The sequence below is a fragment of the Chanos chanos genome, chromosome 14, assembly GCF_902362185.1.
Source record: "Chanos chanos chromosome 14, fChaCha1.1, whole genome shotgun sequence".
In the NCBI taxonomy this organism is placed as follows: Eukaryota; Metazoa; Chordata; class Actinopteri; order Gonorynchiformes; family Chanidae; genus Chanos; species Chanos chanos.
In genome coordinates this window covers 3,949,524-3,967,659 of record NC_044508.1, presented here as the reverse complement: position 1 = coordinate 3,967,659, position 18,136 = coordinate 3,949,524, and the positions used below count along the sequence as shown (strand labels likewise).

Sequence of the window (18,136 nt, the reverse complement as noted above, 5' to 3'; positions counted from 1 at the left end):
ATGGCTTGTTTTAAAAAGGCATACATAAAAGAGGCGTCAATAAGTAGATCTTCCCTTAGGCAAATCCTTCCATAGAGATATGGATTCTGTGATATAACCACCAACAAATGTTTTGCTGTGTTAGCCCCACTGGTGTGCACTTTTGCTTATAACTATAAATAGCAATAATTTTGAGATTCGTGATTTCGTAAAACCGAGAGATCTATGTTCTGGCTGCAAGTCGTGGACTAGCCAATTCCATTATATTCAAACAGCATACTTACACAGTGTGATACCCTAGGGAAGATGTAACGACGGATGTTTGTTGTGCATGTTTCGTCACGTGAACACAGGGGGGCGACGTTGTGCTGCGGTATATCCCTGTCTGACAGACAAAGTGAAGGGAAGGCAAATGTATGTGATGTATTGGCTACATATTCGACCTTTCATGTATAGCTAATAACACATCATTTTTAAGATCATATAATGTCGTCGCCTAATCTTCCTCGCCATTCCTCATTAGCGTCGCTAACGTTTGTGTGCGTGTGTGTGTGTGAGTGTGTGTGTGGAGTGAGAAGGGGGGATGGTGCTTTAGGAGCATTTTGGAAAAGTCTTCCACCACTGGACAGTGGGCACACCCACTTGGTTGGGGTTTCTTGCGCTGCTTCAGTCAAACTAAGAAATCAACTTCTGCGACCCAAGGGGACGTTTACCTACTTCTCCAAAGCCAATTCCAGGGGAAAGAGAACTTCTTAGGAACTCCCCTCTTCCATTTTCGCAGAAAATTATCGAAAAGGAAAATGATAAAGGCACAGTTTGTTTTATGGCCCCCGTTTCCGCTCTGAAAAACTGTGGAACATATGAAAAAAAATTTGGTCTTTACATGAAAACGTTTCGTTGATATGTCCGAAAGTGAACAATCCGGCGTTCCTTGTGTCGATAAAGTGAATTTAAAGAAAACCAGTCTTCTTCTGGATTATAACGGATTTTAACGGTCGATACGAGTTATTACGATGCTCCACTTACAATATAACACATTAACAACCGAGAGCCTATCCGCCGAAGGAGCACACAGGGAGTAAAACTTTTGGTTTTGTAACTTTTGAGCGCCCTCCTTTCCGTAGATTGGTGTCGCTACACACACTCTCTCTCTCTTTTCGTGAATGGCGCAGTGGACAGTCATTCCTACAGGTCCTCACAAAGAAAAAAAGTGAAGTTGGAATTTTCAGGATTAAAAAAAAAAAACAACAGCAACAGCTATTGCTATTTATTTTGTCACAAGGTTGCGACAGCAAAGCAAATTCTCCGAGGAACCGATTATCACAAGAAGGAAAAACTTTAAACTTCTTGTGTTTCGAGGGAAGGAATGCCTAGCGTTAAAAGCGCCTGGAAGGATGCTGCTTTTCGTACAATGGAAGTAAAGAGTACTTTTGCAGTTGTTGTTTTGGTTCTATTTATTTGTCCTACTTTTAGCCAAAAACTCAATCCAAAGGGCAGGAACGTATGCAAAGCACCAGGGTAAGTTATGGTGTCATATTCTAAGGATTAACGGTTTTCCTTTTCTAATCAGCACGGTTGTTTTTCAATAGTGCTTATCTGCGCAACATGAATTACGCAGGGCTCATATTCCTTAACATAAATAAATAAATAAATGAATAACGCTGCAAAGAAATGTGGTTTGAATGTTGGAGGTATCATTAGTCAGCGTCTTACTTTCCCTTTAAGTATTTCAAGTCTGCACATTTTCTCTTACGCTTAGGTCTACGCTCAGTACTTGGCATTCGCTCAACAGTATGTTACTCTTAAAAACCTACTTTAGAGGTCTTTCGTGAGCGATACGCTTCGTAATTCAAGGACGACCTATGGCCGCAGTCCAGATGTTAACATCTGGAGCATCTGCGAGCAGAAATGAACGGTAGAGGGCGCCACTAATTAATGAGGTTAGGACTGAAGTCGTGGCACTCATGAGCTCAGAAATACTCAAATAGTTTTTAAAGGTGTTTAAAAAAAAGAAAAGAAAAGAAAAGAAAAGAAAAAGGGACATACGTTTGATTACTCTAAGTCATATTTCTCTCGTGGAAAAGCAGAAGATTTTGTAACTGCTAAACAATGAAGATGTTCTCCCCATCTTCTCTCTCTCTCTCTCTCTCTCTCTCTCTCTCTCTCTCTCTCTCCAAATTAAAGAGAGAAAGAGAACAGCAGAACAGAACAGAACACAAAGTGTTCACGACCTTTTTTCCAAAGCAGATGCCAAAATCTCCATTTCATGTTGGAAGGTTACTCTTACAGGCTTTGGTTTGTTTTTAGTTAAGCAGACAAATACAGTTTTGTTGATGGTTTAAAGTTTTAAACACAGAAGGACGCAGGAGGCAGCGGTTACGTCACGTTTTATCATCTATTAAGTCTACCCCAGTTAATGAAATGGAAAGAATACACTGACTGGTTGATGGTAAAAGAGGTCGTGTATGCATAGGCATGCTGTATGTGACTGGGGTACTACATACTGCACACTTTAAGTGAGATGCTTAGGTTTGAGCCCTGAGCCCAGTTTTCAAAAGTAAACGGAAGAGGGAACCGTAAGCTGGTGTGAACTTGTGTGTAGAGTAACACAGCATCAGCATGTTACAAGGCCACCAGCAGACTGAGCTTGACTTAGGAGGACAAAACAAATCTTATGATATTTTTTGGGGTTGAAATGAAAACTTTGTTTGTCTTTCAGACTCTTTTTATGTGTCTGACACATTAAAAGCGTTTTCTTTGTGTCCGGTGACATTTTGCAGGATAGTTTGTTTACACTTGGCAAAGGAAGACTTTGTTGTTTGTGGGGATTGTCATGGAGCTTCATTGCTCATTAAACATGAAGTAAACATACATCATGTTGAAAATGAAGTGTCCTTTCTTCTGACATTCTAATACCGGAAATGCATATTCATGATATGTCTATGAAATTCATCAACCTTATGAATTCTTATCTCATTATCCAGGTCTGTTTGTGCTAAACTTGAATCTTGGAAAAATACGTAAACATAGATTTTTAGTGTTTTTAAAAAACAATACAACAATGCAATCCACTAAATGGCTAGAGATATGAAATACATTGAAAGTAAACCCAATAGTGCTTTCTAACTGGCTTCATAACCCTCTGCTTTGTTGGGTAGATATTCAGTTGTGACATAGGCCTGTTTTTTTTTTTTACCCCATTCATCATGGGTGTCATTCAGAGGAAAAAGAATAGAACAGAAACATTTGGGGATTTATCATGAATACACAGAATTTCCTCTGTGCACCCAGTTGTGGTTAAATGAAGTCACATTTCTAGACAATGACTGATATTCAGTTTTTGTTTCTTTTAACACTGATTCCCAAATTAGCTTCAGCTTTGTGTAGGCTTCCTCAATGAGGTTTGTGCTGTTTGACAGGGAGCAGAGAACGTTGAGGGAGAGAGGCACATGTCTAGTGGTTCCAAACAAAGAGAGAGAGAGAGAGAAAGAGAGAGAGAGCGAATGACTGAAACAAATGTTCTGACTGAACCCAGAATATCACTCCTACGCTTTAGAGGAAGCAAAAGTGTGGATGTGGCTTCCAAGAGGTCACACAAAGAGTCAGAGGATAAGGAGAAGCATGTGTTCTGTATCTCCCTAACAATTTTTAGCAAAGGAATCTGCTTCCCTCTCTCTGTCTCTCTGTCTCTCTGTCTCTCTCTCTCTCTCTCTCTCTCTCTGGGCACACTTACACTGGCCACATTGATCTGAACAAAAAATAATCATGCAAGTCACAACATAACAGCAGCACAATTTTGCTAAATGTTATTGCACTCCATGGTGTGCTCGAAACCCACTCAGGATTAAGTAGGCCACTGTATCTTACATTACAGTCATTCACCCATTCACTCCTTCTTTCTCTCTCTCTCTCTCTCTCTCTCTCTCTCTCTCTCTCTCTCTGTGTCTCCTCATAATCACCCTCCCCCTGCAGCCACAAGCATAAGACATAGCATCACAAATCACGCCTGCGCGTGCCCTAACCCTCAACTATCCACACATTGTTTTTGCATGTCGCATGATTATCCAAGGTCAGCTTTTCAAAGGGCAAGTTTGGTTTGCATGTCAAAGCCCAAGAATGAGGGAAGAGAGGCAACGACGAATGCGTGTGTGTGTGTGTGTGTGTGTTTGTGTGTGTTTGAGGGAGAGAGAGAGAGAGAGAACAGAACACAGATGGCACACAGACATTTAAAATTCTCCATGTGAACGGCATGGCTGAAATGAATGCTTGGATCAGGCAGGGGGCACAGAGAGAGAGGAGTAATGCCTGTGGGTGTGACATGAATTTGCGTTCAGCATTTCTTTGCTAGCATCAGCTGTCTACACCCTCCTGGCTTATTTCCTGTGTAACAAGATTGTGTTCAATACACAAACTTAAGAGTTTGACTCCCAGCTCAATTCAGTTTAAATTGGAAATGAATCAGAGACACCCCACAGCAATTTGACATGTGAATTACAGGAATTACATTTAAATCAATGCAAATCAATTTAATTCCCCCCCATAAATAATTATGACCCGGCACTCACTGTCAGCTTGCCATATGCAAGATGAGAATCGATTCCATAATTCTCAGTCAATTACAAACTTGTTAAAACCCTTTTTATCTGTACACGTCTGTATCCAGGTCCTCAGAGTTGGTTTGCTGTAACGGATGGGGACAGCTAGGAGAAGAGTGTTTAACACGTATGTATCTATGTTCTTCATTCAGTTTTTTTTTTCCCCAACTTTTATTTGTTTTGCTGGTCTGGCGGACAAGATAAACACCTGACATTTGTCTGTTCTCAGCACTGTGTGAGGGTAATTTCACCTGTAAAGAAAATGAGGTGTGCGTCCGACCGAACGAATGCCGCTGTCGCCATGGATACTTTGGGGCCAGCTGTGACACCAGTAAGCTTCCGTTTTCATCGTTTTTGTCCGTTTAAATGTTTGTTCGTTTTTGTTTTTCACATCAGTAATTTTTTTTTCTTGTGAAAGTTGTTCGTGTTGCGGGGCCTCTCTTAAAGCTAGAGCTCTCGTCTGGTTCGTTGGCTCGGGAGACTTGAAATGGCCTTCTGTGAATTTCTAAGCCAACTTCCTTTGGTTGCCCTGGGGAGTACCCATAATATAACTTCTTGTTTAGGAAAAGAGAAAAAAAAAGACAGCACACTTTTGTAAAGAAATAGATCTTGAGATGAAGTTTGTTTCGCTTATAATCTTCAATTCGAGCATGCCACCGACTGTAAAGGGTACGGCAAACGCGACACCCGTGGCGAAAAGGAACATTTTAATACATTGTTTAATTGTCATTAATGCCAACACACACAGAGCTATTTGAAAACTGTCTCCCCGGCGTAGTTAGACAGCTGATGTAAAACTATGTCAATCTTCGCTGTCTCGCTTCCAGAGTGCCCCACCCAGTTCTGGGGCCCGGACTGCAAAGGGAAGTGCACGTGTTTTCCCAACGGCCGATGCGATGACGTGACGGGCAAGTGCACGTGCAACCCCAACCGCTGGGGGGAGAACTGCGAGAGGCCGTGCACCTGCCAGCACGGCAAATGCGACCAGGAGACGGGCAAATGCGCGTGCCACCCGGGTTACTGGGGCCCTCAGTGCGCCACCGCCTGCTACTGCACCATCAACTCCGTCTGCGACCAGACCACGGGACGCTGCATCTGCAACCCGGGCTGGTACGGCCGCAGCTGCGGGATGCAGTGCTCCTGCAACAACTCGCCCTGCGAGCAGTTTTCGGGGCGATGCCAGTGTCGTAACGGGCGTTGGGGCCAGCGGTGTGAGGGACAGTGCCAGTGCAGTCACGGGAAATGCAACCAGGCCAACGGGTCTTGCACCTGCTTCCCCGGTTACCGGGGCAAGTTCTGCAGGGAACCGTGTCCGGCTGGGTTCTACGGACAGAACTGCAGGAGGAAGTAAGAGAACACTGAGCACCAACGTGCAGAACATCATGAAACACGCCGACTTTTTGTTAGGATATACCAACATAAAAAAAAGCAAAACAACAACAACACAAAAAATAGTATTTCATTGCTAAGTAATTTAATAAAACTAATTTATAACATTTATTAGACTTTTTTTCTGAGAGATGATTTTCTAAGAGAAGATATAAAATATACTTGATGGAAACAACCCCCCCCCCCACCCCACCCTAAAAATGTTTTGTCAAATGATTTGACATTTAATTACAGGTGTGGACATTGTAAAGGTCAGCAGCCCTGTAAGGTCACTGAGGGTCGCTGCGTGACCTGCGAAAGAGGCTGGAACGGTACAAAGTGCGACAAGATTTGTGACCCAGGCTTCTTTGGGGAGAACTGCCAAGAGCAATGTCCGCCATGTAAAGACGGACACCCTTGCAATCATACGGATGGAAGATGCAGTCACTGCAATCCCGGCTGGATCGGAGATCAGTACGCAATTTCCTCCCAGTGATCAACGGCCTTGGTTTAGTTGACCGTGTTTTAGGGCAATGAGAAATTCCCAACAATGTGACCTAGGATTTCTTTGGCTTGTAATTCGCCATGTGCGCGTGAGCTGTCGAAACTGACCGAGATCCAGTAATCATTAGGTAATGTGTCCAGGCAAAAAGTGTTTTTAGAGTCTAGTTTTCCGAGGCTCAAAGTAAGTCACTGACTTGGCTCAGTGCAGGTCCAAGATCCACAGATAATCCATCCTCTCGCAAAATTTCATTTTGAGCAATCTGACAAAGTAATGAAACTGGTTCAGCTATCAAAACATTATGCGTGTAGATGAGACCCCATCTCATTCTCCTCAGACAAAGGACAAAAAAAACCCCAAAACAAAAACAGGAAATTCTCATTGCCCTAAACTGGTTTACTATAAGCATTCTAATCCCCTCTTAACCGATGTGTTTGCGGAAAAAAAAAAAAAAAAAATTTAGATTTGAGTAACATGATCGTGAGTGTTTTGAGTGATTGAGATGTTGGTTTGATGTTTTCTGGACCGTTCGTAGCTGCGAGATGCGCTGTCCCAACGGCACGTATGGAGAGAACTGTGACAACAACTGCAGCCACTGTTTAAACGGCAACTGTCACTTCGTGACTGGAGAGTGTTTGTGTGACCCTGGATTTTACGGCACCTAGTAAGTCCGCGATTCCCTAATTCAAGCCCATCCCGGCCTTTTCCTATCTTTTCTGTCGACTTAACTAGACCTTGAATGTTGTCACACATTGGATGTAACGCACTAGAGTGCAAATTCTAATATTTTTAACCCGACATACACAGTTTTAAATGATGTGGCATAAATGAAGAATTAACATGTTGTCCAGAGATGTCAAGCTTCAAGCAAGCAAACTGTTAACTCGACTAGAATCTTTTGGGGGAAAGATGGGAAAGTTGAATATTTTTTTGGGAGTTGTCGTAAAATGGCTATTAATGGAAATAGGAATCAGGGGAGATTCCAGACATGCCACAGTCCCAAACAGTCACACGGAACCATCAGCAGGAATTCTGAGTGGCTTATGATTAACTATGAACAGGCAATGACGATCATCCTGCTGCACACATGGTGGGACTGGCTTTTTCAGGTTTCTTCGGCATGATTTGAAAAGAGCCGTGACCTTGTGTTAAGGCAGAACGTCTTCTTCCAGTGGAACAGTTCTAACAGTAATAACGATGATATTCTAACCTTTTGAAACCATTAGATCTTTTTTTTTTTTTTTTTTTTTTGTCCTGCTACTGTTCCATCAAGCAGCAGCTCTTTTGGTTTAGAAAAGCAACACAAAGGCAGTATTCTGCAGGGCTCTCACAGTCTTCTGGTCTAGTTTCCTTCATTTCCTCTGCTTCACGATTCGAGAGATACTTCCTGAGCTCACGGCAGCTCTCAAGTGATTTTTTCCTTTGAAGTCGATATTATTGGTGTTGAGTCGTTACTTTGATAAATATTGATATTTTCAGCTTTACATTCACCTCAGGAAGTAAAAAGACTTTAGTGCAAATCACAAGGGAAACTCACTTGGGCAATTCTTTGTCTGTCTTCACTCGAGAGTAAAAAAAAAAAATTATAAATTTATTTTAATACCTCTTAATTCATACTTTTCATAAAGATCAAAAGGAGATCTTTCTCTCTCTCTCTCTCTCTCTCTCTCTCTCTCTCTCTCTCTCTCGCTCTCTCCCCCTCCCTCCCAGTGTTCATCAGTTCCACAGTGTAGGTTGTGCCCCAGTGGGACACAGATATTTTCAAAAGTAGAAAATCAAACAATGACTAATGATTACTGTGTCAATAGAACTCTTAGAAAGTGACAGAATAACTTGAACGAGCCTTTAATGTTTTTGGGTTTGTTTGTTTTTTTTGTCTGACTGTTACAGTTGTAATCTTACCTGTGAATTTGGTCAGTTTGGGGTGAACTGTGCCCAGACATGTCCATGCCACGACCTGAACTGTGACCCAGTTTCTGGAGCCTGTCACTTACGTAAGTAACCATTACGTTTGTTTTTTGGGGGGGTTTTTTTGAGTATGAAGAAGAAGAAAAGCAGAATGTGCTGTACAATGTTACACCAATGTTATGGAGACCAAGAAAGCACAACCACTTTTCAAAAGTTCTTCTTTTTTAAGACTTAATCATAGGGTTATGTGTCAGCCATTTTGTTGCCTTTGCGTTTGCTTAATTTTTTCCATTGCCTTGAAAAAAAGGAAGGAAGAGATGCATATCTGAGTCAGAGGACTCAAATTATTTTTGTTTCCTCTCGGCCGGTTCTGTCCAACCCTAAAAATTAGTCTGTTTAGAGATTGATCGAAATCTGACATAATTTCCCGACATGTACTTTGGCACTTCTAACATTGGAGCAGACACCCAAAACTGCAATGATAAAATATGGGAAAAGTAATACAACATGGTTCAGTAATAGTGTAAACACTGAATAAATGTAGTTGCTTCACCTATGACCTCTGTCTGGTGAAGATATCTTTACAGTTTCTGTAAACATTTATGCTGCCGTACTGTGTGGATTTTATGGTGTCATTTTCTTTTAAACACAAAAGTTGTTCAGGTCGTGAAACTGACATCTTCACTCTCCCAGAGCGCAGTATACTTCGAAGTGGGATTTGTCAGTTTGTTGGAATCCTTGAGTCAAACAAAAAGACCGTCTAGTAGGACAGGAGGCAGATGCATTCAGTAGAGGCAGTCTTGACTTTTGGCTTAATGTTATCCAGAGTATTGGCAAATCCTGTTTTGTAGTAGGCTACGTCCCTCTGGTTGAAGTGAAAGGCTGTGGACAGAGTGCTTAAATGAGGCCGAATTCCTTAGTTCAATCCAGTGAAAATTCATTGATGCTTATGTTGAGTCTTTCAGTTTCACAGTCGCTGTTTACAAATCGTACAAATGTAAAACTATTTTTTATCTTGAATGTTGGCTGGTTTGATATAAGCATAAACATATGACTAACTGGCTTATATCACAAGTTATCAAATCTTACCGATTTGTTGAGCAATCTCACTGCACAGATTCTGTCAAAAACTGCACACAATCCGTCATAGACTGACATTCACTTAAAGTGGCTCCAGTCCAGACCTAGCATTTTCTACTAGTTTGCAGGCTGGAGAGTTGTTACTGGTACTACGGGTTGTTAGAAGTATCTTTTCTGTATATGTATGTATGTATGCATGCGTGTGTGTGTGTGTGTGTGTGTGTGTGTGTGTGTGTGTGTGTGTGTGAAGTCCCTACTATGTAGGTGAATGTGTAGCAGACACAAGCATCAGTTAACACTGTGACCTTGATAGTGTTTCCAGAGTGGTGTCATATTTTACTGCTGTGTTTGTTGGCTCCAGTCCTGGCTGGCCGGAGAGGTAGAAAAGGATAAAAATTGTTCTGTTTGAAGGGCTGAACACAGGAATAAAGGGGGAGGGGTGGGGTGGGGTGGGGTGGGGGTGGGGGGGGGGGCACGTTACCGGAGTTCTCTGGCAGCACTGAGTGTTCGGGAGGTAATGATGTCACTACTAAGCCCTTTCCTCTGCACAGCTGTGCAGACTGAGGATGCTGGGGTGCCCACGCCCACGCTTATCGGGTTAATCAGAGACACGGCGTTTAGAGCACTTATCAGATAGTTAAAACCAGTCATTTTGCTGAGCGTAGCAATTTTTTTTTTTTTTTTTTTTTAACGCATGTGGAACGTTCCCTCTCCATCAGACTGCAGAGGAAGAAAAGAGATGCAAAGGAATTCAGACCAGAGTCTTTAAAAAGTTTTTTATTATTATTATTTTACTTTCATCACTGTCTACTTAAGCTATTGTTAACAGACTTAAAGAAACAGATTCTCAGGCATCTTGTCAATTCGACTCAGTTTCAACAAATACAACTACATTTCAATAAGCATCGGCCAATTCAGGAAATTCAAACAGGATGCTAACACCCAGCTCAGATTTTAACGTGATTTTTACCTGTATATACACATTAATATGCTTACTTAAGTCTTTTGTATGAAAATGAAGTGTTAACGTTCGGTGACAACCCAAACCCAGGTCTATAACTTTCCCATATAATCACTGATCTACAATATGTTCCATGTGAGTGATAACAAGTCATACTGAATTCATCTGAACCTCCTTTATTTCAAAACTATATTTTGCAACCACTCATCTTTGACAGTAAAAGTATCATTTGGTAATGATTTTAGTCGTCTCATGGCAGAAGGACGGCATCTGAGACACAGAGGGGACAGCTAAGTAAACCTGTGCTGGGGAGACGGCGTTTGAAAGGCTGGGGGACAGGGTGGGGTGGCTCTGATATTTGGGAGTCCCATAGGAACTGGGCTTTTTTCTTTTTCGGCTTTCCCAGAACCCAATCAGCGAGTGGGAGTCATTGCGGCGGGGACCCTGGTGTCATTCCTGCTTCTCCTGCTCCTTTTCCTGCTCTGCTGCTGCAGCTTTTGCCACGGCAAAGACGAAAACAAGTGAGTAATCCTTCAGGCTTGTCGCAACAGTCTTCCCAGGGCGCACTTCTCCTTTCTGTCACGTAAATGCTGTATCCTGTCCTGTCTTTGCTGAACATTGTCTAAACTGCTGTCTGCTATGTCCAGTTCTGGACTGTTTTCATTTCACCACAAGGTGTATGTTAAACTTTCATATATGTTTCACAGTTCTGTCCTAAGCATTTCTTAGGCATCAGGTTAATATATTAGTATAAGGAGTGTAGTATATTTAGTGTAAGGAGTGTATTTTGTGGTACCATATGCCTTTTCTGCGATTACGTTTTTGTTGGAGCAGAGTGCACAACATATTACATCAGGACTACGCCAGTAATTTGAGGTCATTCCACTGGAGGTCTCAAAGACACTGTAATAATATTTAGATAAAGTTACATGATTCATATCCAACCTTTCTGTTCACAGCCCGGACCACGATAATGCCACCAACCGCAAAAAAGCCAAGAGAATCTTGTGTGGGCGATTCAGCAGAATTAGCACCAAACTGCCTCGTATTCCTCTCAGGAGACAGAAACTTCCCAAAGTTGTTGGTGAGTCTCCATCTTAGAGAAGTACAGAAGACAAGGAGATTGAGCCAATGTCTGTCTGTGTCGGGGGGGGGGGGGGGGGGGGGTTGTTTTACAGCTGTTGTTACTGTTGCTTATGATATACATGCATTGTTCAGAACAGGGAATGTTAATGTTGTAGTCTGGTCAAAACCAAGGTGTGATGTTCTTTAACGAAACTTGACATCTGTTGAGCAGAGACCATTTCAGATATTGGTGGTTATGTCCGAAGCTGGGGTTACAAAATCATTCTCCACGGCTTTCCTGCCGAAGAAATGTTCCAGGTGTAGTTCTTACTGCTTTTGGCTCCGTCACAACACCATGTGGTCACGATAGCCTGAGACCAAACTGGAGCCTTTGTTCTCATTTCCTAACCCATCACTTCACTGCTTATTGAAAACATCAGTAATTCAGGGATGACATGCTGACTCGGTCCCTATCAAAGAGACTACTGTTTTGGGTTTTTTTTATACCAGTCCACAGAGACCTTATGTGGCTATGCTAGTGGTCTCAGTAAGTACACTGTGAAGTAAGTACATTGAGAGATAGCTTTCAAGAATCCAAAAGCATCGGTTGGAAATCCCTGAAGATGTGTTTACATGTATTTATTTATTTATTTATTTTTATTGTACCTAATCTCTATGGAGAGATGCACTGCTTTTTCATGTTATTACTGTTGTGTCTCATTTTACCATGTTTTTTTTTTTGTTTTGTTTTTTTGGTGGTTAATATGTTATGTGGCTGACCAGCTAATGGCTAGCAAGTGTGTCAAATTAGCATGAAAAGCAGCAGTCAGAAAGAGGATCCTCCCTCTCTGCAAGGGTCAATCAGTTACTGTGGAATTTTGTGGTTTTGATTTTCTCTGCACTGAGAAAAAAAAAGACACTTGTGTTAGGGTTATATACCCACACATACAAGCACACACACACACAGACACACACACACACACACACACACAATTATTTCATATTATAGTTTTCACATCATGTAATGTCTCTATTACTTAGTTATACATTTGTCTAGCTAAATAGCCTGCGACAAAACACCAGTCTTAGCTGTGACCTTCAGATGTCCTCAGCTTGCATATTTTAAGATAGCATTCGTGCGCTGGAATGCTGTGTGCGTTATAGTGTTAAGATTGGCTGCTGCTTAATCTTGAACCCTGAAACTCTAAATAGAATGTAAACCATTTTTCCTGTTGTAGCTAACACAGTGTCAAGAAGTCCTTAGAAGGCCATTATTTAAATGGCGTTAACGTAAACGACAAAATGTTTTGTCGCATGCACGGTTGTGTAGAGGGCCTCAAGCACGCTCCTCTCTGATTACAGGCCAGCACTGGCATCTCAAACATTACACTGACTCTACTGATTGTCCTTGGCTCTAACCCAACAATTGTACAGCCAGCTCTATCGAACTGAATTCTTAAGCTAGCTGTATGGATCTCTGGTATGTAACTCGGTAGCAATGTAAGGATATCTGAAATATCTGAAATTACATTTTCGCTTGAAAACTGAATGGTGGTCATGGATTCTCTGTATAGACACTGGACACATCCTCACTTGATTACTCAGCATGAGGAGAACATTATGGATGAATCTCAGGTGGTTTTTGAAAAGACTTGACTTCCAGGTCACTATGGATGGATTCTTCCTCTGTGCTTCACGTGATATCTAATTCTTAACAGCTTATGTTTTTGGCAGGTCAAATGCATGGTTTCGTCATGGTTCTCAAACCGCATGTAAAGACACTGAACAAAGCACGTAGTGTTTCTGAAACAAGAGGCAGTCATAAACACTGTCAACGCACCTAAACGTGCAGATGTTTAACTTAAAGAGTTTATACAGTACCACTCTCTTTAAAGACTTGTTGTGTGGAGAGTCGCGTTCAGACTCACACTGGCTGCTGAGAGGCATCTGTTTCTATGTTAATTTTACTGATTACATAGAGGAAAATATCAGTGTAAGAGACACAAAACAACCGGGAAAAAAAAGGCATTGCTGTTTCGTGAAAGAATGTTTCGATAAACTCCTTAAGCGATAAAGCAAAGAAGAAGAAGAAGAAGAAGAAAAGAAAGAAAACAAACAAGAAGCTGGGAGGAATAAAAGAGGCACATTTTATTATAAGTGTGACCACCAGCCTGTTCCCTCAAACAAAACGAGCTCTATCACATTACTGTCGAGCCAGTTAAATCTTAAAAATGTCAGCATTTCAAATCTGGCAAATCAGGAGAGTAAAAACAAAACAGGATAAAGCAAAATTCAACACCCAAAACAATGTCGAATTTCTGCTGAACAGTTTCACTTGGATAAGTACAGAGCAGAACGAAACAATTGGGGGGAAAAAAAGAGGGGGGGGGGACTATGGAAGGGAGATTTGAGAGGAGAGCCATATGTACATGTAATTCCGGCTTCCTCCCCCGAACCCCTCTCTCTGTAGATGGAGCTGGACGAAAATACCTGCCCCCCCCCCCCCCCTTCCTGTCCGGAGTCGACGGCTCTGCTATCCTCATTGGCCGCCCACAGGAGTGAGGTCTCTTTTCTTTCTTTCTCTTTTTTTGGTAACCTTACCCTCAAAGTCCTGAGCATTCAGAGAGAATGGGGGTTGGGAAGCAGGGTGATTTTAAACAGGAAGTGGCTGAATTAACTCCGGTCAAAGTGAGAGCTGGCGTTGTATCCGTTATGATGTGGTTGATCTTTGCAGATGTTTTAGGCAAAAAAAAAAAGGTTGAAAAGGGAGAACAGAAAATGTTCACTCCTGCTTCTTGTCTCTTTGCTACATCATCGCACATTGCCACTCCGGCTGAGTTAGCATTGCAGTTGCGCTCTAGAAAGTTCCACCCAATCCTCAGACCCACTGTTCCCACCACCTTGTGTGTCCTGGACGCGCCCCTGAAAAAAGTGCCATAGAGTGAGACCACCTGCTGTAACAGGCCAGGCCCAAACACAGCTGTGGAGGTCTGTGCAGCTGGAGCCCTCCAGGAATGTACTTTTGTCCCTGGCCCACTGTGGAGTTTGGGTTCCCAGTGGCGTCCAGTCCAGAACTAGCACACCACAGTCTGTCTGGGTCACCGTCCAGGGACAGCAGTTGTTCGCTGTCTTTCCATGCACAGGAACAAAGCCTCCCTGTTTGTTTCTACTTATCTCTCTCTTTCTCTCTCTCTCACACTCTTTCTCTCTCTCTGTCTCTCTCTCTCTCTGAAACTTTCGTAAAGCCATTTTTTTTCATGGTGTAATAGTTTCCCACTGGGGAGATGGGTTAGCATGATTCGTCTGAATTAGTAGTAGCCTGGTATATCAGTATAACTGCTACAGAAGGAGAAAACCTTTTTGGGCATTACATTCTTCTTCTTTAACGACCATCATATTGTGCCTAACTTATGGACACCATATGATCTAAATAACCATGGTAATTCAGTTCATAGGTGTAGCTGAAAACAAGAGTTTGGAAAAGACCTATTTTTTTTTGTTCGTTTGTTTGTTTGTTCGTTTGTTTGTTGAAGGTCTGTAATGTCAAAACATGTAGGTCATGACTCAGCTCTCCTTTGTTACAACGCAAATGTTAATTTGTAAACATCAGTGCCTAATTAGCATTCCTCGGGGAGAAAGTAGAGATAGGATCTGCATTCAGATATGAGAAGAGCGTCCTTGTATAGTGTAGATAAGGGAGGGTAATATGCCAGAATCACATGTCAGTGCCTTGAAAATGAGCCCAGTCTAGCGCGGTCAGTGTCCACTTCAGTCTGTCAGAGACCAGATGTGAAGAACAAAACCACAGGCATCCCACAGCTGAAAACACCACCATTAAACATGTGGAGGGAAACATCTTGGCCTTAGAAAATGCCCTGACCTACATTCGTCACAAACTCACAAACTCACAAACTCCCCTAAACAGCCTGCTTTCCAGTCAGAACTTACAAAGGGCTCTGCACTGGGGGGTTTTTTTCCATTTACTCATAATCTATTTTGTAGATCGCTAGATAAGAGGTTTGTTTGAATTTTATTTTTTTTTTCATTGACTGACTAACGTAGCACTTACCCTTTGATAAGACGGGGATAAAAAAAAAAACAAAAAAAAAAACAACAACAACCATGAAATCTTTTGAGGGTCGAAAGTAAAGGAACCTTTGTCTGTCTGAGAGAACAGGGAGCGTGACCACCAGTGCCCTTTTTAACCTGACCTCTCTGCCTCTGTTTGTTTTGTTTTGAATGTTCAGTGGCCCACCACGACCCCGAAAACACCTTTAACTGCAGTTTCATCGAACCCCCGTCTGCAGTGGAGCAGCCCTCCCCATCCTGGTCCTCGCAGGAGTCCTTCTCCTCTTTCGAAGCAAGCGAAGAAGGCCCCGTTTACTGCGTGCCCACTGAAGGTGAGTCAGCAGGAGAAACCAGAACAGATAAGTCATTTGTTTCTCAGAAGCCCAAAAAAAAAAAAAAAAAAAAAAGAAAGAGGAGACTGGGGGAGTTTGGAGATTTTTAATGACTTTGTGGTGACCTGGTTTGGTTGAAAAACGATTACAGAGACAGCCTCAGCTTTTGATATGCCTTCCCTTCCAACATGTGCACTCTTTTCATGTGAAAACACAAACAGGAAGTGGCACAAATTGTAAAGTTAGTACATGGAATACTGCCAAATAAGTGACTCATTTCTTGTGTAAATTATTTTGCAGAGGGGGAGGGGGGCGGGGGGCTCTTGCTCTTGGTAGCTCAATTTGAGTTCCTACAAAGGTTTTAAAAATATATATGACTTTGAAAGGGCTGTTTGTAGAAACATTCTGGAACATGATATTAAGTGAATATAAAAGCTGACATTCAATTCCACAGAGTTTCCATGGAAACCTACCGCATATTACCACATATTAAGACACTGCTATTGTGAATGAAGAGTAATTGGTTGAAATGTAGATGTACAGCTACAGATGGTATTTGGAAAACAGACCTAAAATGCCTGTATTTGAGATGTTGTAAAGCTACTGCCTCCACTCAAGTGCCTTTTTTCTCATGTAGTGTCTTGCTTTTCTGTCTTTTCCTTAGACACAGTGGGAGAGACCAATGAAAAAAATGTTGGAGAGGGCCATAATAATACAGTTTCAGAGGAGACAGCAGCGCCTGGAGAGAATGATGCTGGAGAATACACATCGCTCAAAGACACCCGGGCCACCAAACCATCTGTGGATGGAAGTGACCAACCTCTACTGAAGTCTTCCGATAGCGACGGTTCCACCAGTGGCTCTGAGTCTCTCTACGCCCGCATTGCCCGCATCTCGAAGCATTCCAAAGAAGAGGAGGACTCAGGGGCTAGCGAGATGAAAGCTAACGGCAAAGCCCCATCTCTGGAGAGGACCAAGCCACGCCCACCAGATCCATCTACCAAGCCTAAGGTATCATGGATCCATGGTACAGCTGGAGCGAACCAATCAGAGAAGGGCCAGGCTCCAACGCCTCCTAAGGAGAAAAAGAGGACTTCCGTGGAAGGTTCTGGAAAAGGTGAGGAGAAGCAGAGAACAAAGGACAAATCTGGCAAGAACCGAGATCAGAAGAACCAGGATGGTAAGAAAGAGGATTCAAACGACTCTCCGAGTAAGCACAAGCCCCGCAAACTCAGAGAGGACCCCATAGAACATATCAACGGAGCAGTGCAGAACGCCTTGAAGAAGATCGGGAACTTCCACTCCGAGAAGAAAGGGAGTGACACGCCCAAAGAGCCTCCTAAAAGCCCGAAGATCATGCACCCGCACATGAACTCGGAGGCAGCCACTCTCCTGGCAGCACAGCTGAAGGAGAAGACCCAAAGTCTCAACAGGAACGATGGGTCTGGGATGAAACCCAACGGCCTCTCCACCCCTCAAGCCAGCCGAGAAAAACCCACCCCACCTCAAAAGGCCAAAAGGTCCGTGGCAGGGATCCACCAGGGTTCTAATAAACCTTTGTTGCCCACCTCAAGCAACTTGCAGAAAATGGTTGCTCCGGTTACGGACAACCTGTCCACTGAGCTCAAGAGCCCAGAGCGGCAGGAGATAAACGGTTCGAAGAGTGTAGATGGAGGGGAACCAACGCCCAAAAAAACACCTATCAAAAAGCCACCTAGAAAGAAATGCAAGGAAGGCACGGCGGAAACTGAAATTAAGACCACTCCAAAGACTGCCATTATGCCACCTCAGATCGTCAAGTAGACCCATCTGTGGTGTTGCTCAGACTTTTATTATGACATGGTTTCAAAGATCTACAACAGGCTTTTGCTTTTCGTCAGAGACAACAAAGCATTTTTGGTGATCCTCTTTGGACTGAGGAATGGCCAATCAGATTTTTCCTTTTTTTTTTTAAATTCAGGATCATTAAGGAGAATGGCCTTTAATGCAGTGTTCTCATGTATGGCATTAAGAGGAATTTAGTAACATATAGTATTAATTGAATCATGGTAATGTTATAAGCTTGTCTTTATATGCGTTCTCTATCGCCTGTTATCAGTTCATCTTGTTATTACAAGTTGCTGTGTGTGTGTGAATAGTTGACCAATGCAGTTGTCCTACGTTCCTCCTTCTGTTTTTATTTTTTATTTCAGCTTCACTATTTAATACTAAGCTCTTTGGTATGGGTTTGTGTTCAACGTACATGAAAAACAAACAAACAAAAAAATATTATTGGAGT

At 42.5% G+C, this 18,136-nt stretch overlaps 1 protein-coding gene across 1 annotated transcript; it reads left to right on the top strand.

Moving 5' to 3' along the window:
* Positions 1–1,278: 1,278 nt before the first annotated feature.
* Positions 1,279–17,661, top strand: scarf2 (scavenger receptor class F, member 2). The gene is made up of 11 exons (XM_030791957.1): positions 1,279–1,497; positions 4,643–4,701; positions 4,804–4,905; positions 5,402–5,921; positions 6,198–6,416; positions 6,980–7,108; positions 8,335–8,438; positions 10,800–10,914; positions 11,353–11,477; positions 15,706–15,858; positions 16,523–17,661. The coding sequence occupies exons 1-11, from the start codon at positions 1,346–1,348 to the stop codon at positions 17,659–17,661; spliced, it is 2,817 nt and encodes a 938-aa protein (XP_030647817.1). The 5' UTR covers positions 1,279–1,345.
* Positions 17,662–18,136: the final 475 nt, after the last annotated feature.

Bases quoted from the DNA above. Each gene is read 5' to 3' on its own strand.
- scarf2 (XM_030791957.1), top strand. From the start codon at position 1,346: ATGCCTAGCGTTAAAAGCGCCTGGAAGGATGCTGCTTTTCGTACAATG. The intron at 6,417-6,979 runs GTACGCAATTTC...GACCGTTCGTAG, and splicing joins CCCGGCTGGATCGGAGATCA to CTGCGAGATGCGCTGTCCCA. The intron at 8,439-10,799 runs GTAAGTAACCAT...CGGCTTTCCCAG, and splicing joins TTCTGGAGCCTGTCACTTAC to AACCCAATCAGCGAGTGGGA.